The 27,994-nt window shown below is 48.2% G+C and overlaps 1 protein-coding gene across 11 annotated transcripts; it reads right to left on the reverse strand.

Annotated features, from left to right (window-relative positions):
- Positions 1 to 3,951: 3,951 nt before the first annotated feature.
- Dcaf4 (DDB1 and CUL4 associated factor 4) lies at positions 3,952 to 27,985 on the reverse strand. Of its 11 annotated transcripts, none has more exons than XM_076921755.1 (15): positions 27,846 to 27,930; positions 22,796 to 22,873; positions 22,294 to 22,390; positions 18,726 to 18,826; positions 18,197 to 18,354; positions 17,456 to 17,538; positions 15,945 to 16,047; positions 14,304 to 14,447; positions 12,746 to 12,795; positions 11,687 to 11,766; positions 10,399 to 10,500; positions 10,172 to 10,269; positions 8,463 to 8,636; positions 8,060 to 8,174; positions 3,952 to 4,681 (listed from the first exon to the last, which is right to left on the reverse strand). In XM_076921755.1, the coding sequence occupies exons 2-15, from the start codon at positions 22,839 to 22,841 to the stop codon at positions 4,419 to 4,421; spliced, it is 1,614 nt and encodes a 537-aa protein (XP_076777870.1). In that variant the 5' UTR covers positions 22,842 to 22,873; positions 27,846 to 27,930; the 3' UTR covers positions 3,952 to 4,418. The 11 variants fall into 11 exon arrangements, with proteins under 11 accessions (XP_076777870.1, XP_076777873.1, XP_076777872.1 ...); XM_076921751.1 differs by having other exon boundaries at positions 4,278 to 4,681; positions 18,726 to 18,829; positions 27,846 to 27,985; XM_076921754.1 differs by having other exon boundaries at positions 4,278 to 4,681; positions 10,399 to 10,497; positions 22,796 to 22,876; positions 27,846 to 27,976.
- Between the last annotated feature and the right edge of the window lie 9 nt (positions 27,986 to 27,994).

The raw sequence follows: 27,994 nt of genomic DNA on the forward strand, positions 1-27,994 counted from the left end.
TTACAGTTACATACCTGCACTTAAGATGGAAAATGTTTATGTTAGGCTGGTCTTGAACCCAAGAGCTCAAATCATCCTTCTGCCTCAGCTTCTCAAGTAGCCGGGACTTCAAAAGTATGTCACACTAAGCTTGGGGTGTGTTTTAACCAGCCTCCTAACCGTGACATTCTCCCCCGGCTCCCCATGTCCTGGTTTCATGTATTCCACATTGAACTTGAACCTCTTATCCTCGCCTGCACCCTCTAAGTGTGCAGCTCACAGGCATGCACCACCCTGCCTGGTTTACGTGGTGTTAGGGTTCCAGCCCAGGCCTTCCTACACACTAGGGAAGCACCCCGTCAAGGGAGCCACACCCCTCATCCTCTCCCAGGTAAGTATCTAGCATGTCCCAGGTTAGTTGGCCAAGTGGGACCAGAACTTTATGGTTGCTGTGAGTACTCTTCGCTTAGAGAGGGTGAGTGGTGCTCTCAGAGTTCATTCTAGTGATCAGTAAGTTCTCACCATACTGTCATCTTTTTCAAATCCTGTCACAGAGGGGTGGGGCATTGAGAGCTAGGCAGCTGCAGTCAGGCCAGAGGTGGCTGGCCTGCTGAGTTAGAGCCTCATGGCAGCTGTCGGGTCTGGTCTCCTCCTGCCATCATGTCGTGGTGTGGTTGGACATTACTCCTGATCTGCAGCTTCGGTGTTTCAAACAGATGAGTATCAGTCATCTGTGGAGGCAACGGAAAATGTATCTGTGGTGCTGGGCCCTGTATGTGCTCACCACGTCGGTGCCTCGCCACTCGTCATGTCCCAGTTCTCTGTGGCTGTTGACACTTTGGTCTGCAGCTTCTCCATCATTGTTTGTTTATATCCCTTCTCTTCTACTTTTACTTAGGGAGAGCTTGAGGAAGAGAGGTGAAAGGTGCCTGTATAAGGCCCTGGTCTGCCTTTGTTAGGGCACACTTAAGTGTGAGTCCTGCTAACCATGCCATGGGGACATTTCTAGCCTTGCCCCAGCCCCCCATTGCAGGCTCTTCTCAGAGATTATTTATTTATTTATTTTTTGGCTTTTCGAGACAGGGTTTCTCTGTGTAGCCCTGGCTGTCCTGGAACTCACTCTGTAGACCAGGCTGGCCTCGAACTCAGAAATCCGCCTGCCTCTGCCTCCCAAGTGCTGGGATTAAAGGCATGCGCCACCACCGCCTGGCCTCTTCCAGAGATCTTGCAGGAAAACCTATAAAACTATTTTTTCATGCTGTTCAAATCAGTGCAGAAAGAAGTACAGTAGGGTCAAAAAAGGGGCTGCTTTTCTTGGCCAAAACACCAATGGAATTCTACCCTTGGCTAAGGAGGTGGGGTGGGGAGAAGCTAGCCAAATGCTGGCTGAAAAGGACCTGAAGAAACTTCCTCAAGCTGTCAAACATTCCAGCTTGGTTCACTTTCTCAAGTTGGATGCCACAAATCCAGCCAGCACCTAGATTAAGAAACAGCATGGTTGCACTCCAGGAACACCAGGTCCCTCTCATCACAGCTCTCCTGACACAAGCAGCACGAGTCACTTTCCCCACCTTCCTCATGGGTGTTCCGTACAGTCTTTAAATAACTGCACGAAACTAGCTTATAGGTGAAGATGGTTACTCACCATGAGCATTGTGAATGGAGGTCTTGGGCGAGACTAAGTGGTCTCCTGAGTGGCCTAATGGGAGGGAGCCTTATGCACCTCTTGTGTTTCTCAGCTGGTTGGCTTGTTGGGAATTGGGAAAGCCATTTAGTTGGCTGCCAGGCATTGTGTGAATTCCAGCTGTGTTCTTCACCAGCCTGGAAGGTGGGCGTCGGTGCTCACATTTTTTATAGTTGCCATGTGGGCTCGGGTTTGGAAGTACAGAGCCTCTTGGTGTCAGCACCCAAGCCCTTCAAGACACCATGGCTCTTCTGCGTTTCCAGATAAGGTCACAGTAGCGTTTCCTTAAGGGAGAAGTGAAGCCCGTGTCCATTAATATCAGGAGGGCTTAGCAGTCTAACCCTTTCCGTTGTTCTGAGGTTCAAGGCATGTAACAGCAGTGATGCAGTTCTGTGCCAGCAAGTGGCTCAGAGGTTACACAGGTTCTATTTGGGAACGCAGAGCTAGGCTTCCAGGTGTTGCTAAGACAAAAAAGCCTGTCGTAATGGTAGTTGTGCAACCGTGTTTACATTTCCAGCTTTAGAATCATCTTCAGGGAGGAAACTGAATCCGTGCCTGCAGCCTGTGTATGCTCACGAATGGAGCTAGTTTCAGTTACTGGTGTATAAGATACTGTATATACTCTACCCTTGTTAGGCTTTTGTTGACACGTTCCCTCATCTACTTGTCATAGACCTTGGCATTACATGTGACCTGAGCCATCTAATGGTTTGTAGTCCACAGAACACACATTGCTTGGTGCCGAGGGATCTCAGCTACTGTCAGGTTTTAAAGTGCTACTTTATCCTGGCATTCACTCTCCTCACAATTCTACAACTAAAACAGCCTGTATTTCCTGGGCTGCTGTAGTCTACCTTTGTGTCTCTGCTCAGGTTATACATAGCTCTGAAGAGCAAGGACACTGTTTAGTGTTGCCAACAGCTTTCACCTGAAGCCGGTGCCTCCTGCCTCACAAGCTCATGCTATACCACTGAGCAGGGACCCTGGCTTCCTCTGTACGACGACGATGCTGATAGTTATGTTACTATTTATTCCCTGACTCCTTTATGAATTGTTACAAGGATCAAATAAAATGTGAGATACTCAAAATAGTAGATACACGATATTCTCACCCATTTTGAGGACTTGGTTTTCTGAATGTTATATTAGGGTACTAGGGGGGGGAAGATGAATTATTCTTGGGTATTTGCTTAATCAGGGAGTGTCCTGGCTAACAGGAATATGTATTTAGAGATGAAGAACAGTTGTTAGAACGCAGAGAGCTGTGCTCCAGTAAAGGCCATGGTCTCTAGTCAGATACAGTCTCAACAGGAAGGAAGCCAAAGGCTAACCATCCCATCCCACTGCTCTGTTGCCTTATGCTTTCCCACCGATTACTGGGGACACAGAGGGTGGATGCAGAGGTCCAGAGATGAGCTTCCTGGAGCATGGGCAGAGCAGGCCAGAGTGGATATAGGAGGGCAACCTGAACATGTCCAGCAAGCTGTTCAAGCTGCTCTTAAGGTCTAACCAAGCTCAGCAGGTATTTCCTTGGGCACTTGGATGCTTCCATAGGGATCAAGATCTGATTCAGGCTGGGTGTGGTGGTACACACCTTTAGTCAGAAGCAGGCTGATCTCTGAATTCAAGGACAGCCAGGACTACACCAAAACAAGACATAATCTGAACCAGAAACTTATCACGCATGCTTTCTAACTTTAGTGATTGGTAGAAAAGACTTTTAACACTATCAGTATTCCATAGACTGCCTCTCTAAGATTACAAAAAGTCAAAGCCAGTTCCTTTGAGCTTGGGTAGAACTGGCAAGCCAAAAGCTACCGCCTCTTCAAGATGCTGAGAAAGGCCATGGTCAGGGCTGTTTGGAGCCATCATAGCACTTGCAAAGATCCATCTTCCTGTCCAATACCCATGTGTGGTAACAGAAGAATCCCGCACCTATTGATACTGTTTGAGAAAGCCACATATAGTAATGTCAAGCCTGGTCCTGAATCCTCAGACACAAAGCCATGGCGTGCTTTCCCTCTACACCCCAGCTGCGTTTTTCAGGGCAGAAGAGCTCTATCCTGGGCCTGCGGCGCTCAGGTGGTCTCCCCACCAGGTAGTTCCTAGTGAAAGCAGCTTTAATTCCCCTTTGCCAGTCTTCACTCCACATAGCCTACTTCGCTAACGAGGGAGGGATATCTATGGAACTCAACAGGCAAAGGAAGTCCATGCCTTTTATGATAAGGCCTTCCAGGCTCTGAGCTTTTATTGATGTAATTTCACATAATATACTTTGACAAGATTAGAAAATTGAAAAAACCTTATTTTTTATTTCATGTGTATGGGTGTTTTTTTTTTTGGGGGGGGGGGGGTGTTCAAGACAGGGTTTCTCAGTGTAGCCCTGGCTATCCTGGAACTCACTCTGTAGACCAGGCTGGCCTCGAAATCAGAAATTCGCCTGCCTCTGCCTCCCAAGTGCTGGGATTAAAGGCATGCGCCACTACCGCCCAGCTGTATGGGTGTTTTGCCTGCATTTCTATCCATAGCCCATGCATGCCTGGTGCCAAGGAGCCCAGAAGAGGGTACTGGATTCTCTGGAACTGGAGTTTGAGATGGGTGTGAGCTGCTATTTAGTTGATGGGAATTGAACCTGGTCCTCCTGAAGAGCAGCCAGTGCTCAACAACTGAGCCATCTCTCCAGCCCCCAATGTCAACCACTTTGCATTCTGCCCTCTGAGGCTTAAGGACTCCATCTGAATATGGCGAGTGCCATTTATAAATCGTTCTCATCAGAAACAGAAGGGAGCTCCCACCCGCCCTCCATCTGACTATCTGGACAGGATGAGCTGTACGAGAAACAATAAAGGTCCTGCTGGACAGCCATGAGCAGCCCTGGGGCTCCCCGGGGGCCCCCAAGCCGAGGAGAGAAGGCCACACTGGGAATGTTGGCTTTGGATGTTGGGCATGGAGAAGGTATGGTTCTGAGCAGGTGGGCATCACGGAGACTCCAGATTCTTGTATAGCAGTCTTGGCCCACTAAAAAAGGAAAAATAACACAGCAGGTTAGAGAATGAAGAAAGCTGTGCCCTTCCCCCAGGCCTGAGCAGGCCTGCAAAGTCATTTACCACAATAGATCAAGCAACAGTAGGACCTAGGAGATGCATTGCATTACCAGACTTGGAGCCTGCTACCTGAGCTAAGAAGAATGGACTGCCTGCTGAGCTAGCCTTGACACCTTCAGGACTGCTATCTCCTTGCCCAGCCCCTGGGCTGAACCGAGAAGAGACTCTGAGTTGTGGGGCTTCTTCCCCTTTATATGTGAAAGCAAATTATTAAACTTTGGGCCTTGATCAGAATACTTTGTCTTGGCCCCACGTTTCTCTCGCCCTCCATTCCCGTTCATTCCTAGGCTTCCTCTCAGGAGAACCCGGTTACTCGTGGCTACAGGCAGCTACAGAAAGTATGTATGGCAAGCAAACATTCCTTCTCAGGACCTCTCAGGGCCAAATGTGACTGCACTAGGCACAACACAAAGGCCCTGGTACAGTAGTTCTTGACCTGTGTGTTGTGACCCCCTTTGGGTTGCCTTTCACTGGGGTCGTCTTAAGACCACCAGAAAACACAAATATTTACATTACAATTCATAACAGTAGCAAAAATCACAGTTACAAAATAACAATGGAAATAATTTTATGGTTGTGGGGGTCACTGAAACCTTATTAAAAGGGTTGCAGTGTTAGGAAGATTTGAGAACCACTGCACTGGGGGAAGGTATTTCTGCTAATACATTTCTTATTATTAAGACCACGAATGAGCTCCTTATTAATATAAAAGTGAGATGAATATTGACACTCTCATGGGCAATGTGCCTATATAACACATTTAGGAATACAAGGCCTAGACCCAGTCCTTCCTTAACTTTTTTAACTGATTTGGGACGGTTAACCTATGAGTTAAGGGACTATAGCAAATTTATGGCTTTGAGTTTATTGTTAGGAGGTTTCCCATATTTTATTTAGAAATAGCTGAGAGGAGTGTACAGACAACAGTCCAGGTGACCTTACATGGATAGTTGGTTTTCAAAACGTCAGAAGTCCATAGAATTGACGCTACAAAAAATTATATACAAATGTCCATTCTGATTAGAGACCTGTCTGCTCCTGACAGCTTCCTGTTGTGGATTCTAAGAAGAAATTGAGCATCCTTGGAGTTATGCCAGTCGTGTGGTGACAGCCACTAGGCAAGAATTGCCTCTTTCCATCTACAGACTAACTACTGTCCTGAAGAGGACACACATGCAGAATAGTCGACTGATTATATCTGCCCAGACAGAGTAATCAGCCCTTAATAATCCTGCATCACTAAGGTCTGTCAGATGACTCTGGGCCAGAAGGCTGAAGATTTGATGCTCGAACGTTCGGTAGTATAGGGGCTTTTCAGGTGTTCAGCGGTCTCTATAATTTGGCTAAGTTTTAGAAGCTACGTTTAGTGCTTCCCATAACTTCAGTTAACTCAGTCATTCTGGATTTCTGATAGGGTTGAAGACCTATAGTCTCATAGCCAATCCTGGCTATTTACTTTGAGAGAAAAGATCTGAGTAGATAGTTTTCAGCTGACATTCATTCTAAAGCCAAAAAAAAAAAAAAAAGCCAGGATCAAAAGTAAGTGTTTTAGTTAGAAGAGATGAGATGACAGAGGTTCTGGTTAGTCAACAAAATGATGGACTGGGTATTAGGACTATCTTGTACCTCACTGGTACAATTAGGAATAAGTATGCTCTAATTGTATTTTGAGAGAAAAGTTTTACTTTAACAGGAAGAGTGATATGTAGGAGGAGCTAAGTGGGAAGGAGTACTGAGAGGAAGAGATGGAACAAGGAGAGAAGATGAAGGAGAGGAGAAACTAGATGATGAGAGAGAGAAAGAGAGAGGGGGCATGGAGGCAGATGTTCACAGGTCTCCACCAGTCAAAGACAGTTTTTATATCTAGGTTGGGTATTGGGTTACGCTTCTGATTGAGCATTACCAAACTTATAAACCCTTTGATTAACATTTTAAAAAAAATTGTATAAAAGCAAAAAGGAAAGGGGGGGCATGGGACAGGGGTTTTTTAGGGAGGGGAAATGGGGAAAGTGGATGGCATCTTAAATGTAAATAAAATAAAATAAGAAAAAAAAGAAAAATAAAATAAATAAAAAATGTGGATTATGATAACTCAAAAAAAAAAAAAAAAAACAAAAAAAAAAACACGAGTTGGTCTGTTGCTTCAGAACCCTAACTACCTAGCTGCAGGTGTTCAAAATGATACGGATGTCCTGGCGGGTTGTGTCGCAGCCGTGCCTCAGCTCAGCCAGCACCCTGGCTTATTGGTAGGTTCTTCTTAAGTGGGAGCCCAGCCCACTTTATCTAGATGCCAGGCAGCTGGGTTCCTTCTGATGAAACACACTACCCAGGAAGACCTTCCAGCTTTGTTACACCCTGACAGAGCAGATGACAGCTACTTCTGGCTAAAGAGTTCAAGTTTAAGTTTGCAGAACTCCACGTTATGACAATGTAGCATGGGCCACCATAACCCATGATGCTCCATCCGTGGGGGCTTTGGCAGTCAGATTTCAAATGACCACTTGGTGACGCTGGGCCCATAGTGCTGCCGTGGCAGAGGATGTACTTGGGGGATGACGTGGCTGGCTGTTGCGGCTGGGTAGACACTGTTTGCCTCTCAGCAAGGCTCACCTTGTGTCTACCACCCAGCACAGGAAACTCTGCTGAGACCAAGACTCCAGGAATATCATTTTAAGAACAAGTCCAGAGCTGGTGCTGATGAAGAAAAGACCCATCCCAGTAATGCTGCTTGGCCCCCAGGAATTTTAACAGAATGGGTGAGCACTTCCTATGGGAACAGTAGCACGAGAGGCTTTAGGAAGACTGAGAACATGTCAAGGGTCTCCTGTTCCTTATGTAGAAACACTGATTTGGGGTTATAGACCTGGAAAGAGTACAACCTGTAGTCAGGTTAACTCCTTCAAGGCTTAGTGGCCAGATAGCTGCTGCTCCTTGGTAGATCATGGGTATGTTAGAAGGCCAGGCTCCAAGCACTTTAGGTACCCTTCATTTCTCAGCATCCTCTTAAGTGAAAGTGAGCAGAATGACTCACTCTCTCTTAAGTGGGCACTTTAGGCAAGATGGTGCCTGATGGGATCCTGTGACTCAAAGAGGCCCAACGTCCAACTCAGTTTGCCCGTTTGTGCGGTGCTGCCAGCCACTGACATGTTGACAGAGGGCTGACAGAGGGCTAGCTCTTGATATCTCAGTGGGCCATAATTCCCTTTATTTACCTCTTCTTCCCTCTGTTGGTTAAGATGTGAGAGCCCTTACAGGTAGCACCTGATGATGGGACCTCCCAATCCCCACACACCTGCTACCAGGATCCCTTCTTCCTCGTGCATATGCAGTGGCAGGTAGGCATACTCATTCACATGACCTTCATACTGTCTCACACATTTAGTGGCCCTCAGGTCCCACAGCTGGATCTGTAGGCAGAAGCACAAAGGGTTACTTGAGAAGGGTCTAGCAGGCACACAGTGACCGGTATACAGCCGGAGGGTGACATGATCTCAGTGGCCTTCTCTATAATGAAGACTGACGACTCGTCCATCAGACTCACAGAACAGAGGCCCTCCGAACTTCTATCTAGGCAAGGTTAAACTTGTGGAGCAGCAAAGGAGCTCCCAGGATAGCCCCTACCCTGGTGTCTTGGAACACCTGTGTGCCATGCCCTGCACCCTGCTCTCCTGAGGCCTGAGGTCAGTATTCCCTACCTTTCCCGCCATATCTGATGCCATTAGGTATTGCTCCTCCTTGAAGACCTGCACAGAAGTCACTGCTGAGTCATGGAAAATCTGGGTAGCCTTCCAGCCCTTGGCTTGACTTGAAGAACGCAGGTCAATGGCAAAGATCTCCCCAGAACGACAGCCATTAAACAGCAAAGGAGTCTGTGGAGAGGAAGAGTGCCCAGTTTTTACCATCTGGCCGTAAGGAAGGGTATGCGCTGGCATTGGGGCTGGGAGAAGTTTGGGTCTCAGTGGGATTAGAAGAGAGGTTGGTTTGTTTTTATTGATGTTTGTTTGTTTGTTTGTTTTCAGAGCCCTGGCTGTCCTGCACTTGCTTTGTAGGCCAGGCTGGCCTTAGAACTCAGAGATCTGCCTGCTTCTACCTCCTGAGTGTTGGGATAAAAGGTGTACGCCACCACAGCTGGTTTGAGGCAGAGTTCTTGTAAGAGGGTAGAATACACCGACCCTGTATCTCCTCCAGGATCACTTGTGGTGAGCCTGTAGGTGCTTGGAGGTAGATCCATGGTCTCCTCAGGCTTCTTTTCTAAGGCCTAAGTGATGTCTCCCTGGATCCATTATGGCTCTGGTGAGATCTGAGGTGATGGGCTGAGGTTAAGTATGTGGGTTTATCATAGATGGATGAAGGGCTGAATGGTCAGGTCTGCTCCTGTCCAACACAGGCCAGCTGACTCCTTCCTCTGACTTTTTTTTTTTTTTTTGGTTTTTCGAGACAGGGTTTCTCTGTGTAGTCCTGGCTGTCCTGGAACTCACTCTGTAGACCAGGCTGGCCTCGAACTCAGAAATCCGCCTGCCTCTGCCTCCCAAGTGCTGGGATTAAAGGCATGCGCCACCACTGTCCGGCTCCTCTGACTCTTTGAAAGAAAGAGCATTTTCTATAGCTAAGTCCTTGAAATACAGTAATGAAGACAATTTAATTTTCAGTCTCTAACTTGTGAGCTCTCTCTGAGACTGACCCTCAGGGATGGGACGCTAGGCAGGTGCTCTGCTCACAAGCTGCACCCAGAGTCCCAACTTAGAACTTAAAAATGATCTGTACTGACTAATCCAGTATTCGAGCCCTGCTAACAACTGGCTAAGGTGCTTGGGAGAAGGTTCCACATCGGTCAACACTTGCTCAGCTCAGGCTCAGTCTCAATGTAGCCTGGCGGCCCACACCTTTAACCTCAGCACTCCAGACAATGAGGCAGAAGGACTTCTGTGAATTCAAGGATAGCCTGGCCTACATAATGAGTTCCAGGCTAGCCACGGCTACATAGTGAGACTGTTTCAAGAAAACCAAATCAGGGCTGGAGAGATGGCTCAGTGATTAAGAGCACTGACTGCTCTGCCAGAGGTCCTGAGTTCAATTCTCAGCAACCACATGGTGGCTCACAACCATCTGTAATGGGATCTGATGTCCTCTTCTGGTGTGTATCTGAAGACAGATATAGTGTACTCATATAAATAAAAATAAATAAATCTTAAAAAAAAAAAAGAAAACCAAATCACCAACTAACAATAACAACAAATCCAAACAAGCAAAAAAACAAAAAAAAGTAGCCCACTGGTCCTTCCCCTGCTTTCTTTTCCTTGTAAGAGGCTCTGGCCCAGACATTAGAGCAGGGAAACCCAGTTTCACTCCCACAAATGTTCTACTGTAGGGAACATCCTAGTACGCCCTTCCCAGACTAACCAACCTTAACTGCAAACTGCTGGGCCAAGACATCACTGTTGGTCCTGTATGACTGCCGGTGTCCTGTCACCACATTGGTCAACAGGACCCTCCGAGACAAACCTGGTAGAGACAAGAAACAGCTCTCTGAGACCAGGGATGCTGGCAGTCTGGGGAAGAGTACCTGCTGGTTGTGGTCTTCAGGTCTATGGAGTTCTGTACTTGACACCCAGGGAGGTGGCCGTGGCTCACCTGTACTGAAGCAGTTATTTGCCTGGACGTTCAAGGACCAGGCACAGGACCAGGCCCCAGGGATCCGGAAACTGCAGAGCATGCCAGGCTGGTCTGTACCTGCTAAGAGAAACAAAGTAAAACAGGGCTGCCTTCTAGGCCCAGGGACATCCCTCCATGATACCAGGCTAGCAACCACAGACCTGGGATAGCCCCAGGAGCACGGCTCAGACCCCAGCCATGAGTTAGGTATTTCCCAGAGTTCATATTTGCAACAATCCCCCACAAGCCATATGCTGACGCATTTCAGAGACAGGGCCTTTGGGAAGTGACTAGGATTTGATGAGGTCATGCAGATGGAGCTCCAAAGTAGCAATGGTGGATCTATAACAGAAAGACGTCAGCAGTAATGGGTTGCCCTCCCCAGAGGTTGGCTCAGCCTGCTAGAATTCGCAGCCTCAGAACGCTCGGACCAAGACTCCAGTTTCCTTATCTGTACAGTGGGGTAAGATGCGTGCCCCACAAGTTTTTGGGCCGTGAGATGCCAGCAGGGCTAAAAGCTCACGGCTTCATCTACTTCCATGAGGAACCTGCTGGGGTAGGTTGCCTCCGTCTTCCAGAGGTCAAGCAATGTGCTTGGACCTGGGAATGCAGAAGCTATACTTTGGGCCTGCTCTGCCTGGAGTCTGCACTCTTGGAGCTGACCCCATCCGGCAGATGCCAACTCTCTGAAAGTCTGAGGACAGCACACTGGAGTCTGTCAGAAGGAGCAAATTGCTGCAAGCCAGCCAGCATGCCTATCACCTACGGGAGCTTAATCAATGCCTCTGAATGATCACTCCTGGCAGCTCAAGCCGATGTATGAATGTCTTGCACTGGCTACTACTTATGTGCAGTTTTGCTCTAGCTGCTGACACTACCTCAGAGGATTAACAAAAAGCTGCGAACTCTAAAATGCAGCAATCCTGGGGCAGACTTTGACAGCTCTCCCTCATTGTTGCCCACCCTGCCCCATGTGTTGAACTGAAGCCAAGCCAGCTTCTGGTACCCACATCTCAGTGACCCCCCAGGGAGACAGAGGACACATCCTCAAAGCATTACTGTGGTTTTTTTTTTTTTTTTTTTTTGAGACAGAGTTTCTCTGTGTAGCCCTGCCTGTCCTGGAACTCACTCTGTAGACCAGGCTGGCCTCAAACTCAGAAATCCACCTGCCTCTGCCTCCCAAGTGCTGGGATTAAAGGCGTGCGCCACCACCGCCCGGCAGCATTACTATTGTTATTTTCCCAAAGCTAAGGAAAGGACTCCATACCTTGGGGATTGCTGACAAACAGTGATGCGGGGAGCAAGGTGGCACAGCCTGGTGTCTCTGCAAGGCCCATGAGGCACAGCCTGGAAAAACATCTGTTAAGGATAGTCAGGTACGGACAGGGCCGTCCTCTGGGAGAAGGATGCCATCAGTATCCTCCAGGAAGTTAGGGCAGAGAACACTATCCAGATGTAACACCTTTTACACTTACCACGTTCTGTTTCTGTTTCTCCAGGAACATAATGTCACAGACATGGTTAAAAGCTCTGAGTCCCTTGCAATCTGTTTCCCGTCTTCTACTACAGAACTGGGCTTTTCCAGGGGAGGCGAGTCTGGGAAGGCCATGGTATAACGTGCTCACACGTGTACTTGCCTGTGCACACGATGAACTACGTCTCAAGCATGAAAGCTTAGGAACTCAGCAGCTACAAGACTGAACCCACGACAAGTGTCATGAACACATGTGAGACAAATCTCATGCAGAGAGCACAGGCACCATCACAGTGGGCTACTGTATTCCTAGAGAAAAGTCCAGTGGGCTCTGGGTGGACAGAGACCAGCATGTTCTACAGCCACAGGGCCCAAGACCTAGTCTTGTGCTCTGTGTCAAAGGAAACTCCATGGCATCCCATTCCTCTAACTGCTGTTTCCTCCCTCCACCTCACAGCTGGGTACCTTCTTAGGGCTGCACTTATCCTTGCTACTTTAACCCCTTGCTGAAGCAGAGCCCCTGGCCAGGATGCTGGGTCTGTCTAGTGACCCACGAGCCTAAACCCAGATGTCAGTGGTAGAGCAGATAGACCCTGGAGCCAGACCTCTAGGACCCAAGGCTAGATCTCTAGCAACTACACATCAAGTCCCAGATGTCTGGCACACAGCAACTTGATCGTCATCCCAGAAACAGCCACTGCTGGACCGCAGCTGCTTATGGAGACTCTCTGTTGTGGATCCAGGTGTAGTCTTTTCCCAAAGGTAAGACATCCCTCCGCCATCTCCACAGATGCTCGGGTCCATACCAGGACATGGCTGTCTCATTAAACCCATCCACCTGCCGAAGGATACAGAATGTGGGAGTCCAAGTGATTGAGTGAGGCCCAGCACACAGAGTTCACCTGTGGGGTAGCGGGAGAAAAAGACCAGGTTGACTGTTGCTCACGGAGAACAACAGTAAGATGCTTTCCTAGAAAATGGCCGGTAGGGACTGGGGACGTAGATGGCTCAGCACTTGCTGCTCTTAGGGAGGACGTGAGTTTGGGTCCCAGCACCATGAGAACTAACTCCCTCTTTCAGACACACACGGACACATGTGCACGAGTATGCACACACACACACACACATACATACACATCCCTTAAAATGAAAGAGAGAAGAGAGAGAGAGAGAAAGAACGGCCTTGTAGAGGCACAGACACATGACACCCCCACTCCCTGCAGTACTGAGACTGAGTGTAAAGCTCTGACCATGCTAGACAAGCCTCCACCACTAAATTAGCCCTTAGTCTGACATGTGACTCCTTTCTTCAGGTTTTTTTGCTCTTAAAATGCACTGGAAGGAGCATCCTGAAGGTTGAGCTCTCTGCTCAGACCTCACAGGCCCTGAGAGGGACAGGAAAGAGTACACTCCAGGCTTCAGTCCTTGTGGATCAGCATGGGTCCCTTGCTAAGGTACCCTTCAACGGCCCCCTCCCCCAAGCCACACCTGCATTCTTTATTTTTCCAGGGCCAGGAGACAAACCCAACTCTTAAGCAAAGGTGTCCGGTGTCTTGCTTTCCCCTCTAGGGGTTTCTTTCTTTCCCTCCCTTCTCTGCCTCCTCTGAGACAGGAAAAAACTACAGCTAGGCTCACCCTGTAGCTCAGGCTAGCCTTAGGCAAATAGCGACCCTTCAATCTCAGCCTTCTGTGTGCTGAGTGAGATTATAGCCATCACACTGGGCTTCCCAGGCCATTTTTACCAGCCTCTTGCTCATGCCTTCTGTCTTACTGAACAGGAAGTCACTGCCTTAGATGCAGCATAAAGGCTGTTCCTGGATGGAGCACCTAGCATTTTGGGGAGCACAGCGAAGGCCTCCACTAGGCTGTGATCGCTGTGGCCCCCACTCCAGGAACTACACCTCCCAGATCAGTGCTGATCCTTCAGAGAAGAATATCCTGACCACCAGTGAAAGTCCCTGCTTTGAGCTTGCCCCAACCACCTAAACTAAATTTCTCTTCTCGTGTTAAGACTCTCTGGGCCAGGCTGGAGAGATGGCTCAGCGGTTAAGAGCACTAACTGCTCTGCCAGAGGTCCTGAGTTCAATTCCCAGCAACCACTTGGTGGCTCACAGCCATCTGTAATGGGATCGGATGCCCTCTTCTGGTGTGTGTCTGAAGACAGCTGCAGTGTACTCATACACATAAAAAAATAAATAAATCTTAAAAAAAAAAAATAAGACTCTGGCTGGGCCTTGCTATTCCTGTGGGCTCTCAGGAACTAGCAAACCATCTGTCCCTTGGAAAAGGGAGACGACTGCTCCTAGATTCTTCACAAGGCTCTTTTCCCTTTCTCTCTCTGAATTCAGCCAACAACAGCAGTGGCCTAGGCCCAAAGGCAAGAGGCTCCAAGGGTGGAGACAGGGCGTACCTTTCTGTTGGTAAAGTACAGGTTTTCGTGCATGTGCACCTGGAACGTGGGGGCCTTCAGGCCCTGCAGGTCGATGATGCCGTACTTGGAACCTCCAATTTTGACGTCATTCACCGTGAAGAGGCGGTCACTGGTAGTGTCTGCCTGGAGTGAAGCAGGCTGCAAGTGATCTCTCAGGCCAAGCCATGTGGACTGCCTAAGCTCCCCTCTATGAGGGAGTGAGGCAGGGACCTAATTTAATTTAGCTCCTGCTCAGTGACTACACTTCTGAGGTACTGATGAAGATGGCAAAAGAAGGCCTGACCAGGAAGTCTGGGCTCCTTAGTGACCACCTCAGAAACAAGTCTGGAAGAATCTCAATGCTGGCACAGACGACTGTATCATGTGGCCACCATAAAAGCCACAAGGAGCTCTGAGTTCTAGACAAGCTACATAGTAAGACCCTGCTCCATTTAAATATACAACATAGGGCCTGAAATCCCAACACTCAGGAAGCTAACTACCACAAGAGAACTGAGTCTGAGGCCAGCCTGGAGTATAGCGTCTCCTTGTCTTAAAAAGCCCCCAAAAAGCTTCCTTTGATAAAACTCTAAACAAAAATGTAACGTTATCTTAAACTAAAATCTCTATCTATGTTTATCTTTTTTTCCTGTGTGTTTCTATACATAAGTGTACACACACACACACACACACACACACACACACACACACACGTGAAATTCCTACTTCACAATTTTGAAAAGTTACATGCTTCGATGTACCTACCGATAATGGAAATCAAGAGTGGGAAGCTGCCTTCCCAGTCTCTGGCCATACTACCCAGCTAGTCACATGTGATGCTGGGTCACAGGGAGGCTGCCCTATCACAGGCACATTGAAAGGGAAGGGGCTCAACAGGACCCACCACAGCATAGTGCCTCCTGTCAGGTCACTGGCCCTCAGAATGGCTGCTGTAGCAGAGACTGGGGCCTGGCCCCAGTATGTCTTTCATGGGCAGGCTCTGCTGTCAGGGGTTCCTGGGCCAAGAGGCCTCGACACTGGTCTCAAGGGTCACTTTGTGGCTTTCACCTCTCATCTTGCCAGCAGATCACTGCTTCCATGGCCTAGTCTCTGCCTCCAAGGCTTTCCCTTGGCCTCCAGGAAGGATGACATGCACTCAAGAGGCCCATGGAGAGGGAGGGTCTTCCGTGTGCAGGGCATGCTCTGCCTCCTTAACAACATACACTGGACCCTAGACTCTAGCAGTTGGTCTTGATTTCTAGTAGATAGAGACTTTCCACTTCCTACAAATGATGTGACAGAGGTATGCGTGACCCAGCCACTAGAGTCAGGGACATTGAGCAAAGGAGCCCACCATGCTGCAGCTGATGGCACATGGATCCTGCCCACACTGTGCACAGCCAGGGAGAAGATAACTTTGTTCACGATGTGTGCCAGACCCAGGCTTATTTCATAGGACAGGAGACACACACACACACCTACCTACCTACCTTAAAAACAAAGATAAAACCCTACCAAACCAAAAGGCAGACACCTGTTTTTTCACACCAATCAGCTTCTTGTTAGCCAGGCTTAGTGAGTACTAACCCCAAGCCAAGAATGGCAGCCATACCTGGGCACTGACAGACACATCTCACTCACCAGGATGAAGTTAAACCGGTCACTCGCCAGAGCAGAAGGGTCTGAGCTCTGAATCTCTACCTTCTTCCTCTCCATACAGCTCACTCGCAGCTCATGAGATAAACTGGAGAGGGAAACAGAAACAGGAGGGCATGGCACCACAGTCAAACACCCGGGTCTGATGCAGGTGTATCATTTGTGGAGAACCAGCTGTGAGAAGATGACTCGAGTTTACAAGATCAAGGCCAGTCTGGGTCACATAAGCAATGAGGTCATGTTTCAACCGTTAAAAAAGGCGAGACAGCTGGGAGTCTGCCTTTCCCACACCCATCTCCACAGCACTTCTCATCCGCAATGCTATAGACAACTGAACAACTGGGTAACCCTTCCCCAAGTCCAAGAGTTAGACTGGCATGATTTCTCCAGTCATCCGGTTCAGACATCCTCCTGGGATGAAGAAAATAGGCCTGAGAGTTGATCAAGTTGCCAAAGGGCACACAGAGAATTAGAAGAGCCCAGATATGTAGCCAACCACCTCCCTGCCCCTTTCCTCTTCCGTGGGACAGCTTCCTCTCCAGGTCAAGCAGAGAGAGAGGTTAATCCCCTCTTGGGAGAAAGATGCAGGAGGCCGTATGCTATCCCTGCATGGCTAGCCTTTCCTGAGGTAGGCACTAGTCTACCTCATGTGCATGTAGAGGAAGCAGAGGGTAGGGGATTGGGATCAGGGCCTGGGGTTAGACAGATCCTGTTTCTGTTTTTGCCTAGAGTAAGTCACTGCGCTATGAACTTCAATTTTCTCTTTAGAAAACAGGAGGGGCTGTCTCTCATCTCAGGCAGCCTTTCTCCACCATTGCCTCTCTGCATGTGGTTCTCAATGCCTACTTCCCAGGTCTGTCCGTCCGTCTGTCTGTCTGTCTGTCTGTCTTCCTTCAATTTACCTTACTAAGTAGACTTAGTGGAGATCACAAAAGTAACACACACACACACACACACACACTGAAATGCTAGGGGTTGAAGCAGGCATGTGAAGCAAGCACAACTCCACACTGAACTGCTGGTTTTCAATCACAAGCCTTTTGATGCAAAAAAAAAAAAAAAAAAAAAAAAGCAAGGTGCCCGAAGGCCATGAGCCTCTAGAGCCAAAGGGGTCAAGTAAGGTGTGGCTTTTTGCATAATAAAGGGCTGGCAGCTTAGAGCAGGGGCTTAAAGACCTGCTGAACACAGGCAGAAGCGAAGGAAGGAAGGGAGACAGACTCAGGAAGAGGAAGTAAGCAGTGAGAAACACAAGCAGAGGCAAAGGTGAAGTCTGGTTAAGTTAGAGGCTAGCTGAGAGACATTCCCAACAAAAGTCAGCCGTCTTAAACTTATATAGATGTCTCCGTGTCTTTATTAAACCTCAAGCAGGATTCCCAAGAGCCCCACAATACCCCCAGCTATGAAGACTGCTCATAAAATAGCACAAGGTCTCTCCTGACTAGATTTGTGAACTACAGAAATGAAATAAGGACAGGAAAAATTGGATATTATCTTACCGGCAATAACTGGAGAGGTTGAGAAAACCCAGCTGGTTTTTTCGTAGGATGGAAGACGCATTAAATCCCAGTCTGGTAATTTTCTAAGTTTATAAATTAGAAAAAAAAAAAAAAAAAAAGATTCAGTGAAGGCAGCCATGCTGGCATAAAGGTGGAATTCTAGCATTGGGGAGGCGTACACTGGACACTAATTCAAAGCCATCCTTGGAGACAGTGCTTTCCAGACCAGCTTGGGGTATGAGAGACCTTGCCAAAAAAAGGCAAAACCAGAACAACAACAACAACAAAAAATCACTATATATTTGTTGTGTTGTAGTTTGGGTAACAGAGGTATTTAATTCCATGGGCCACAATCAGGGCCACCGGGTATTAATGAACAGAGATTTGATGAATGAAGTTTGATGGTGTCCTCTGAAACTCTCCCCTCATTGACAGTAAGAAAAACCCAGCACAAGGCAGTCTGGGGTGTGTGCCAGTCTGTGCCACACCTCTTGCTCTCTCTGGTGCATACAGAGTAAGACCAGATGCCAGAGTCTATGTCAGCAGACAGAAAAGGAAGTGGGAAATGGGGTCTTTTCTCTTGCCTAGTCTTTTCTCCATCATTTATTTCCACACTAGGGAAACTCTGATAGCACATTCTGACATACGTGAGTGTCACAGGGCATCTGACTGGCAGCCTGCTCTCAGTGGCAGATGGCTACTGTTGACGTAGAGGGCACTGGGTAGCCAAGGGTAGCCCACCTTTTTCTGCTTGTCCTCTTGCTGCAGCAGCTGCAGCCTCCTGCTCTCCATCTCCTTGTGCTGGATGCCCTCCTTTGTGAGGGGGTTGCAGTTGTTATGACCCGGGAGCAAACGGAAGTATCGGTTCTTCTCAGGGTCAAAGTAAAAACCTGGAAGATCTTAAGGGAAAAAAAAAATTCCAACTCACCCAATTAAAAAACAGACCCACCTAATGATAATCAAGAGTCTGTGTGTCGTTTCTGCTGGCTAAGTGACAGCCATGGTCAGTCACTAAGGTTCTTACTGGGGAGACCATCTGCCCCAGACTCACTCCTGACACCTGGCTCCTTCCGCCAGTGGATCAATTTGTTTCTAGAATTCCCTCAAGTCAAGAAGTCAAGACTGGGCCCTTGACTCCCCCAACAAGTGAAGAGACAGAGTCCTGGCTGAGGAATGGCAGCCAGGACAGGGTCACTACCTGGTTTGAGGCAGGATAAGGCTTTATCTTTTCTCCAGGCAGGCCAGGGGCTCTGCCTGGTTTACCACCTACCTGGCACTGAAGACTCTCCAGCTCTGCTGGACGAGGTTGACGGGGACTCAGCATCATGGTGGGCAGAATCTTGTGAGCTTTGAGATGCCCCTGTGGTATACCTGCTGACACACAATTGTGGCAATAGGAGTGTGTGCGCTCATGGGAGCCAAATGACAATACTGTGTGTCAATCTTTTTGAGGCAGGACCTCTCATTGGCCTGGAACTCACAAAGCAGACTGGGCGGCTGAGTGAACCCCGGGGTTCTGTTTGTCTGTCTTCCCAGCATTGGGGTTACAAGCACATGACCCCACACCTAGCTTTTAAACATTGGTCTGGGAAATCAAAAAAGTCTACCTACAAACCAAGCCACCTCCCCAGGGAAGGTTCTCATTCATTCTCACTGAAGGTCCTACTTAGATCTGTAGCCTTTACCCGACCTTTGTGATTTGGGGAGCACTGACCCCTTCTGTGAATCATCCAACAAGGGTCAGCCTCCTTTCCTTCCTTTCTCCCCCTCCTCCCTCCCCTCCTCCCCTCCCTCCTTAAGAGGACACCTGACACAGAAACCCTTATCTTCTCACTTCTACATTTGCATTCCTTGAGATCTTTTGGAATTTCCCAGGATGAAAAGAAAACCAGAGCTCTTTGCAGTAAGAATGTTTCCAGCTGGGCTCTCTGTCCCTCTGCCCCGCTGGCCATTTACAAAGCCAGGTGAGCTTCATTCTTTACTGGCTTACATTTTATCTGGCCAGACAACCTTACAGATGGAGAAGCCTTAGCGAACAGAGGTGCTTTCCTCAGTACTATTAGGGTGGAGCCATAGCTGACAAACTGGATTTGTAAAGCTACCAGTGGCCTCTGTGGCAATTAGACTGGAATGCAGGGTCAGAATGTCTTTTCACACACACACACACACACACACACACACACACACACACACACACACACACACACACGATAAAAGGAAGCCTACAAAGCTAGGCTGAGGAAGGCAGAGGAACGGCCTGCATTCCACTAATACCGACACCACACACAGATGTAGGAACATTATTTCCTCTCCCTTTTCTGCCCAGAGCTTTCTGAGGCGGCCTGTCTGTGATCAGCAAGAGGATGGATCAGTACTGAACTGGGAGGTGTGGTTCCTGGAGTGGGGGCCACAGCGATCACAGCCTAGTGGAGGCCTTCGCTGTGCTCCCCAAAATGCTAGGTGCTCCATCCAGGAATAGCCTTTATGCTGCATCTAAGGCAGTGACTTCCTGTTCAGTAAGACAGAAGGCACGAGCAAGAGACTGGTAAAAATGGCCTGGGAAGCCCAGTGTGATGGCTATAATCTCACTCAGCACACAGAAGGCTGAGACTGAAGGGTCGCTGTTTGCCTAAGGCTAGCCTGAGCTACAGGGTGAGCCTAGCTGTAGTTTTTTCCTGTCTCAGAGGAGGCAGAGAAGGGAGGGAAAGAAAGAAACCCCTAGAGGGGGAAGCAAGACACCAGACACCTTTGCTTAAGAGTTGTCATGACAAATGCTGGTCTTTCTCTCCAAGGGCTACTGTTCCATTCTTTCCACATGGAGCCCAAAAGGTGGCTGTGCCCAACAGGTTTCCAAGCCACTCTGCCAAAACTGCTTGGACTCTTGCACAGATCACATCTTGCTACCCATTATGGCTTGTGGGAAGGCCTGAGGCCCAGAAAATATCCAGTGACTCTCCTAACAAAACATACCAACGCTGGGCGGGGTGCTGACCTTCCTACAGAATGGCTCAAACTGGAGATTTACACCCAGTGAGACTCTGTGCTCAAGGCTCCAAGGGCCGAGCTGCTTATTTAGGGTTTTAATATAGCCTGTAAGCAATCGGCTTACAGGACAGAGCATGATGGGACAGAATGAGACGGGACAGAGCAAGGGACAGAGCAAGTCAGGGAAAGTAGACCTCCCAGGGTCACAGCTGTTCTTTCTCCCATCATCTCTGAAAGGATCTGTACTGTTTGTGTTAATTGAATCTGGAGAAGTACCTTGATATTTGAAATCATGACCCTATATTTGGAAATTTAAGAATGATTTTAAATGAGCATGGGTGTGGGCAGGCATGCATGGGTTGGAGGTCAACTTGAGGGAGTCTGTTCTTTCCTTCCACAGGGGCAGCGTGGCTTCGCTCCAGTGAGTCATCTTGCCACCCCCAAATTTATCTATTTTAAGAGGAGGTCTGGAGTGGCGAGGCAGCTAAGTAGGTACAGATGTTTGTGGTCAAGCCTGATAACCTGAGGTTGATCCCCTGGACTCGCACGGTAAAGGAAAGAACTGGTTCCTAATAGACCGACAAGTGGAAGAAGAATCTTCTTCCTTTTTTTTTTTTTTTTTTTTTTTTTTTTTTTTTTTTTTTTTTTTTGGTTTTTTGAGACAGGGTTTCTCTCTGTAGCCCTGGCTGTCCTAGAACTCACTCTGTAGACCAAGCTGACCTCAAACTCAGAAACCCGCCTGTCTCTGCCTCCCAAGTGCTTAAGTGCTGGGATTAAAGGTGTGCGCCACCACTGCCTGGCAATGTGGAAGAATCTTAAACTGGCACATGTGTTGTAGAAAGGGAGCAGCTTGTGAACCTGAGGTACATGAAGACTTCCTCCTGTCAGGAGTCCTCAGTGAGGCCAGGTGGAGAATGGGGAGAGGCTGGGGGATGCCCGAGTTCTGAGACAAGAATGTTTACACTTCACAAAATGTCAGATAATAAATAGCACAGTATATAGCAGAATAATAAACGTACACCAGGGACTGTAAATGTAGTCTAAGATGGGTGGGCACGCGGTACTCACTGCTCTATTACTTGTGTACTTTTGTGTATATTAAGGCTCCGTATGCCAGATGGTGACGTCACACTATGAGTTCGAGACCAGTCTGATCCAGATAGCGAGTTCCAGGACAGTCAGAGCTATGTGGAGGGAGCTCCTCTAACTAACACACAAACACACATGTCTTGTAGTTCACATAAAGATTTGTATATACTATGTAAATATCATATGCTATATATTTGCATAAACAACATATATGTCGGATATATTTATATAAGTCCTTTCCCAGGATTTATACTAGATAATAGCCCCAGAAAGATTTTTTTGCCTCTCCCAAGTTTCCAAAATGGAAAAGCAGGTCTCCAGTTGTGTCAAGAGGTTATTCTACCAGTAGCCTATGGCTGACACTTTGGTCAGAAGCCAGTCACAATGAAACAAAGAGTGTGACTGTGACCTCACTTCCTGGAGCAGTGGGCTGAGGGCAGGCACATGTCAAGCCTTCGAGCATATTGTGAAGTATAAACATTCTTGTCTCAGAACTCGGGCATCCCCCAGCCTCTCCCCATTCTCCACCTGGCCTCACTGAGGACTCCTGACAGGAGGAAGTCTTCATGTACCTCAGGTTCACAAGCTGCTCCCTTTCTACACAACACATGTGCCAGTTTAAGATTCTTCCACATGTCGGTCCTTTTGTGTGTCCTACTGGCCCCACTGCCGACTCGTTTCTGAGGAATACATGTGTGAGTACTGTATCCGGCACACCTGGAACAGCACTGAGCAAAGCTGGCCCTCAAAACTTGCACACTTACCTCTCACTGGAATCACACTGGCCGAGGGCAGGGCTCTGGTGGTGGCTTCGCCCACGTCTCCTCCTACTTTTGCATTTGTTCCTGTCCATTTCCGTTCCTAGGAGAGAGACACACAGAACACCTGACACCCCAGCTGTGAGCTCTCCCACTTGCCTGGCAGCTCCACCATGCTCACAATGGTCACTGCTGAGGTTGTCACCCAGGCCTCCGGGTCTGCTTCTAGCACTTCCTCAATGTCCCCTCCCATCACTGACAGACAGTGTAATTCTCTGTCCTAGAGAAGAGACCTGACCAGGCAGGGATAACTTGTTCTGCATCTTTTCCACAAATACTCATGTAAATTCTTACTCTTGCCTCAGAGACATAAACATCTGTCTCCATGACTTTCCAAGACAACCCCCCCCCATGTCCACCTCATCTTTCCTTGGGGAATATCACAGATGTCTACTTTATGTTTAATGGCTCCCTCTCATCTCCGCCCTGAAAGCAAGAGTGGTTTTACCTGCAGGAGCTCCCGCTGGAATCCAAAGGTGCAGAAGCATTCCCATTCAATGTCTTCACATCCCCCATCCCCAGCATTCTGCTAAAAAAAACGGTCTCGCTGAGGTAGCAACTACCTCACTGCTGAGCCACCCTTTCCAAAGTTGGGGGAAGGGGAGTCCTCATTGAGTTCCCATTCCTGGACTTAGCTTTGAATGGCCAAAATGTACACTTGCAAGGTTTGGGCAGTGAGGTCACCAAGTTAAGGCCAGCCTAGGCTGCCTAGACTTTCAAAAGAGCCCAACACAGAGCTGAGAGATGGCTCAGCAGTTAAGAGAGCATGCACTGCTCTAGCAGAGGACTTGAGTTCAGCTTCTAGCACCCACATCAGGTGGCTCATAACCACTTGTTAACTCCAGCTCCAGAGGATCTGACACTTTCTTCTGGCTCTGGAAGGCACCTGCACTCACAGGCTCATATCCCTACCCTCACATTTACAAGACTTTTAAAAAAGTTGCTCGGTGGGAGGTAAGGGTGCTCTTTGCCAAGCATGAGTTTGAACTCAGGACCCCAATGTCCTCTGACTACCGTATGCACATCAAGGTCCTCTCCCAGCACTGACCACAGTGAGCAGACATGCATGCACGAAAAGTACCCATACACATAAAATAAAAATAAATAGAAGGTAAGATGGCCTGGTGGTACTCTTGTAATCCCCAGCACATGAGAGGATAAGGCAGAAGGAATGTAAGTTCAAGGTTGTCCTTTGTGTCACACAGGGAAATTGAGACCAACCTGAGCTACCCAAGACCCTCAAAAACAAAAAGCTTCTCCCCCCAAAAAAACAAAACCAATGTCCTGTGTGAGAACTGGAAAATACATTCACTTTCAGGATGCATACTGCGGTTTATATCCGCATTTCTCTGTCTGTTTTAAACTTTGCTTATACATTCCTGTCTCACTGGATGGGAATTCCTTTTTGTTTTGCTACAGTGCTGGAGACTGACCTCAGGGCCTTGTGCGCGCTAGACAGGAGATTCAGGGTTATTTCTTCTATTCTTAGTACCCACTGACCTAGTTGGCTGCGTGCTAATTACTGCTGAGCTAAACAAAACAACCCCCCCCCCCCCCGGAGGAATCCTGGGCCCTGGGTCTTACTATTGAGTTTACCTTCACTTATGAGACAATCAAAACCAAAATGTTTATGGGTATTTTGCCAACCCATCACTTACATGCCTGGCACCTGAGGAGGCCAGGAAGAGGGTGTAGGGTGCCCTGGCACTAGAGTTACAGACAGTTTAGAGCTGCCACAAGGGTGCTAGCAAGTAAACCTGGGTCCTCTGGAGGAACAGCCAATGCTGTAACTGCCAAGCCACCTCTCCAGCCCCACTTCACTTTAAAACCTACATAGCTTCCTTCTGCTGGATGTTTCCCCTTAGAATTTATATTCACACAACACCTGATGTGCGGCAGACACTGGGCTTGGCACTGGGAGGTGGGCAGGGCTGTGGTCCCTGCCTTGTGACACTAGTCACATCCTAGAAGGAGAGTAAGGAGTGGACAGGGTAGTGGACTGTGGGCAGGGAGACATGTGAGGAGCCTGAAGGCAGTTTGGTACAACCAGAGTCAGGTCCAAGGGACTGCAGGAAGAGGCCGGGTCAGGCTAGGGAGGTCTCCAGGTGCTGGAGCAGAGGCTTGATTAGTTATGGCAGTATTACCAATTAGATTAAAGGATACTAACCTCAAACAGTCTGAAATCTAGAATCTTTTGTGGTGTGGGATGAAGAGCTGTCTCTCTGCACAGCCCCAGCTAACACTGACTGTGTGATTCCTACTGCCTCAGCCCTCCACATGCTGTGTTTATGGATGTGCACCATCAGACCTGGCTTGAAATCCATAATCTTAAATTATGAAAAAGATGACACATGAGTATGTAAGGCATTACAATGCCCGGGAGTATTTTATAACCCAATTTCCAGTCACCAGTTTCCATTACTTAATTCTACTTTCAGTAGCATTTCGCCGAGATAACAAGCTAATAGGAAACTGCAATTTAGGAATCTGGATTCCAAGTCATGTTGAGATAGAAGTCAAAATTGGGGAGGAAAGTGCTTAACACTATTATTTTCCTGTACATCCAATCCTTGTCATCTGTTGATCCTTAGCTGCCAGGTGGGTACCTGCCCTGTTGCAGATACACTCAAAGCCAGGCCGGCGGCCCTGGATTGTAATCGGAATACTTAGCAGTAGGAGGCTGAAGGATCAGGAGTTAAAGGTCACCATTAGCTACAAAGTGAGGTCAAAGCCAGCCTGGCCCTGAACTTCCCTTGGAACTCCAGAGTAGCTGGGGTACAGGCCTACCATCAGGCGGGCAGCCAGTGTGCTCTCTAGAATCTGGGGAGCTGCTCATGTCATGGGGGGGGGGGCGCGGGGGAGGGAGGTCACCTCATTGCACTTTTACAGTGCCTTTAAAGGTTCAGCTCCTTAGGCTCCAATCTCTCCACCTCTCCTTGTGGGTGGTCCTGAAGTCCAGCCTCCAGTGTTTGCAGTTTCCCTGAGCCCCACTTTAGATCTACTTGTTTCTTTCACTCTGGGGGGTCTGGGCTTTTTTTCCCTGTTGTCAATTTCCCCACATATTAAGAGTGTTTTGAGGACCCAACAGCCCACATTCAGCCTTCCCTCTCCTCCATAACCTTTGCAGGCATGGCCTCGATATTCCCCATGGTACAGGTCCTGGCAAAGGCTTTGGTTTACTGGGGCTCTCTGTGTAGCTGCAAACACCGGCTGGACAGCAGATCCCATGGCCCTGGGGTTGGGAGCCTTATGAGAACAACAGCACGTATGGGTTGGCGTTGAGCTTTGCTGGGCTCATTGTTACCCAAGGATAGACCCCCCAAGCACTGGGGGACATCTTAGTTGGAGGCCTGGGACTGCTTCACCACTTCACCCCAGTGCAAGGCTAGTGTGGGAGTAATTATAAAAACACTCAGAATTACATAGTAACGTGTCTGCACAACCTTGCCAATGTACTATAAAGTAGCATGCTATGATATTCAACGGGGGCTGTGGAGACAACTCTTGGGCAAAGGCCTTGACATCTATATCGGTCGGAATCTTCAAAACAGTTTCCCTCTATGGGAGGTTGGAGGCAGAAGATTCCTCATAAGCTCCGAGGCCAGCTAGCCTAATGAACTAAGAGAGAACACAAGAGACCCTGTCTCAAACAAGGTAGGTGACAAATGACACCTCAGGTCGTCCTCTGATTTCCACACAACAACACTCACATACACACACACAAAATCAAATAGACAGAGTGAGAAATAATGCAATCATAGAAAAATTCTAGAAGACCCCCGACTCCTAAGACATAATAAGATGCAAAATGCTAATGCCACTAGCTGGTAAAACCCAGGATGAAACGGCCCCTTCGGTAAGGTTTCTACCCTCAATGGTATGGACCATGAGTGAACACAGGAGGGGAATGAGAAAATGCAGATGCCTCATTCAGAGTTCCGTCCCTTGTAAAAATAAATGAATAAATAAATAAATAAATAAATAAATAAATAAGAGGCAGCTAAGAGCTCTTGCTGCTCTTGGAGAAGGCCTGAGTTTAGTTTCTAGCATCCACTATCAGGTGGCTCATAAACTCCTGTAACTCAGTTCTAAGTGATCCAATATTTCTCTGGCCTTGGAGAGCACTTGAACACAAGTAGCGTTCGAACACACACACACACACACACACACACACACACACACACACACACACACACACTCAGCACATATCTATCCATATAAAGTCCTTCCCTAAAATCCACAGGAGAACCAACTCCACAAAGTTGCCCCCTGACCTCCACATGCACACAAATACAGAACATAATAAAATCAAACCCCACGTTACAACAGGGAAACCGAGGCTTACAAAACTAACAATATCTCACTAACAAAGCTGCATTAGAGAGGTGCGCACATCCTGCCACTTCTAGGCTCAATCACCCACAGGACACCACCTCAAGTAATTTCCACTCTTAATCGATAACATGATTTCCAGGCAGTGGGGTTTTTGTCTTCTCCGGGTGGCTGACTCATTATTTATTTATTTATTTATTTATTTTATTTATTTAGTTTTGTTTTTTCTTCTTACTGCCCTGCTCCACTCACAAGACCGTGTCTGTGGCCATCCAAGGTGGAGGGAGTGTGGTGCTCCCCAAAGTCACTAGAACTGGTGTGGAAAGGCTGTGTTTCTCACTAATGTACAGCTTGGTGTGGCAGGGAATGGAGCTGGTCCACACTAGGGCTTACTAACTTTTCCAAATACCAGCCTGCATAAAACCTCAGGCAAACCACCACTTAACCTCTCTTATAAAGACACCACTAGGGTTGACACCACTAGGGTTGAAGACATGGCTCAGCAGTTAAGGGCACTTACTGTTCTTCAAAGACCCCGAGTTCAATACGCAGCACCCACATGGGCGCTCACATTGCCTCAAATTCCAGTTCCAGGAGTATGACACATTTGGGTCTCTTTGATTTCCACAGACATGAAAGTACACACACCCACATATACAATTAAAAAAAAAAAAAGCTGTGTGTGGCGATGCCTCAGTGATTAAGAGTGCTGAGAACCCAGGTTCAAATCCTGGTACCCCGCAGGGCGGCTCACAACCATCTGTAATTCCAGTTGGAGGGGATCTGACTGATCTCTTCAGGCCTCCCTGAACACTAGGCTTGTTCGCAGTGCACAGGTGTATGCAAGCCAGATATCCATATGCATAAAATAAGCCTTAAAAAAAAAAAAGCAAAACCACAAACTTGCAAGAAGTACTACTTGCCTCGTGTTTCTTCACAGCCCAAATTTCAACAGAGGCAGGGGCCCTAGGTCTGCGGGCTGGACGCTGCAAGGTGATCTTGGGAACCCCGCAGGACCCGCCAGGTCCCGGCCCACGCCCACTCCGCCTGTATATAGCACGCTCACTCCTCCTGCCTTTAGCCTGGCCTACTCTGTCCTCTGCGTGGGTTACAGCGGCACCCTCCGTCGGAGCCCAAGTGCACGCCAAGCGTGGGAACAGTCTTACCTGGGCAGATGGTCCTCTCAACTACAACACTGCTGGGCTGGAGTATCCAGAGGCGTGCGAAGATCCGGAAAGACCCCCATGTTCTGTGTTGTCGTAGCCCATAGGACTAAAGCGACCGATTCTTTCTTCTCATTGGCTTATGATTCTGC

This window comes from Arvicanthis niloticus, chromosome 23 (genome assembly GCF_011762505.2).
Source record: "Arvicanthis niloticus isolate mArvNil1 chromosome 23, mArvNil1.pat.X, whole genome shotgun sequence".
Classification (NCBI taxonomy): domain Eukaryota; kingdom Metazoa; phylum Chordata; class Mammalia; order Rodentia; family Muridae; genus Arvicanthis; species Arvicanthis niloticus.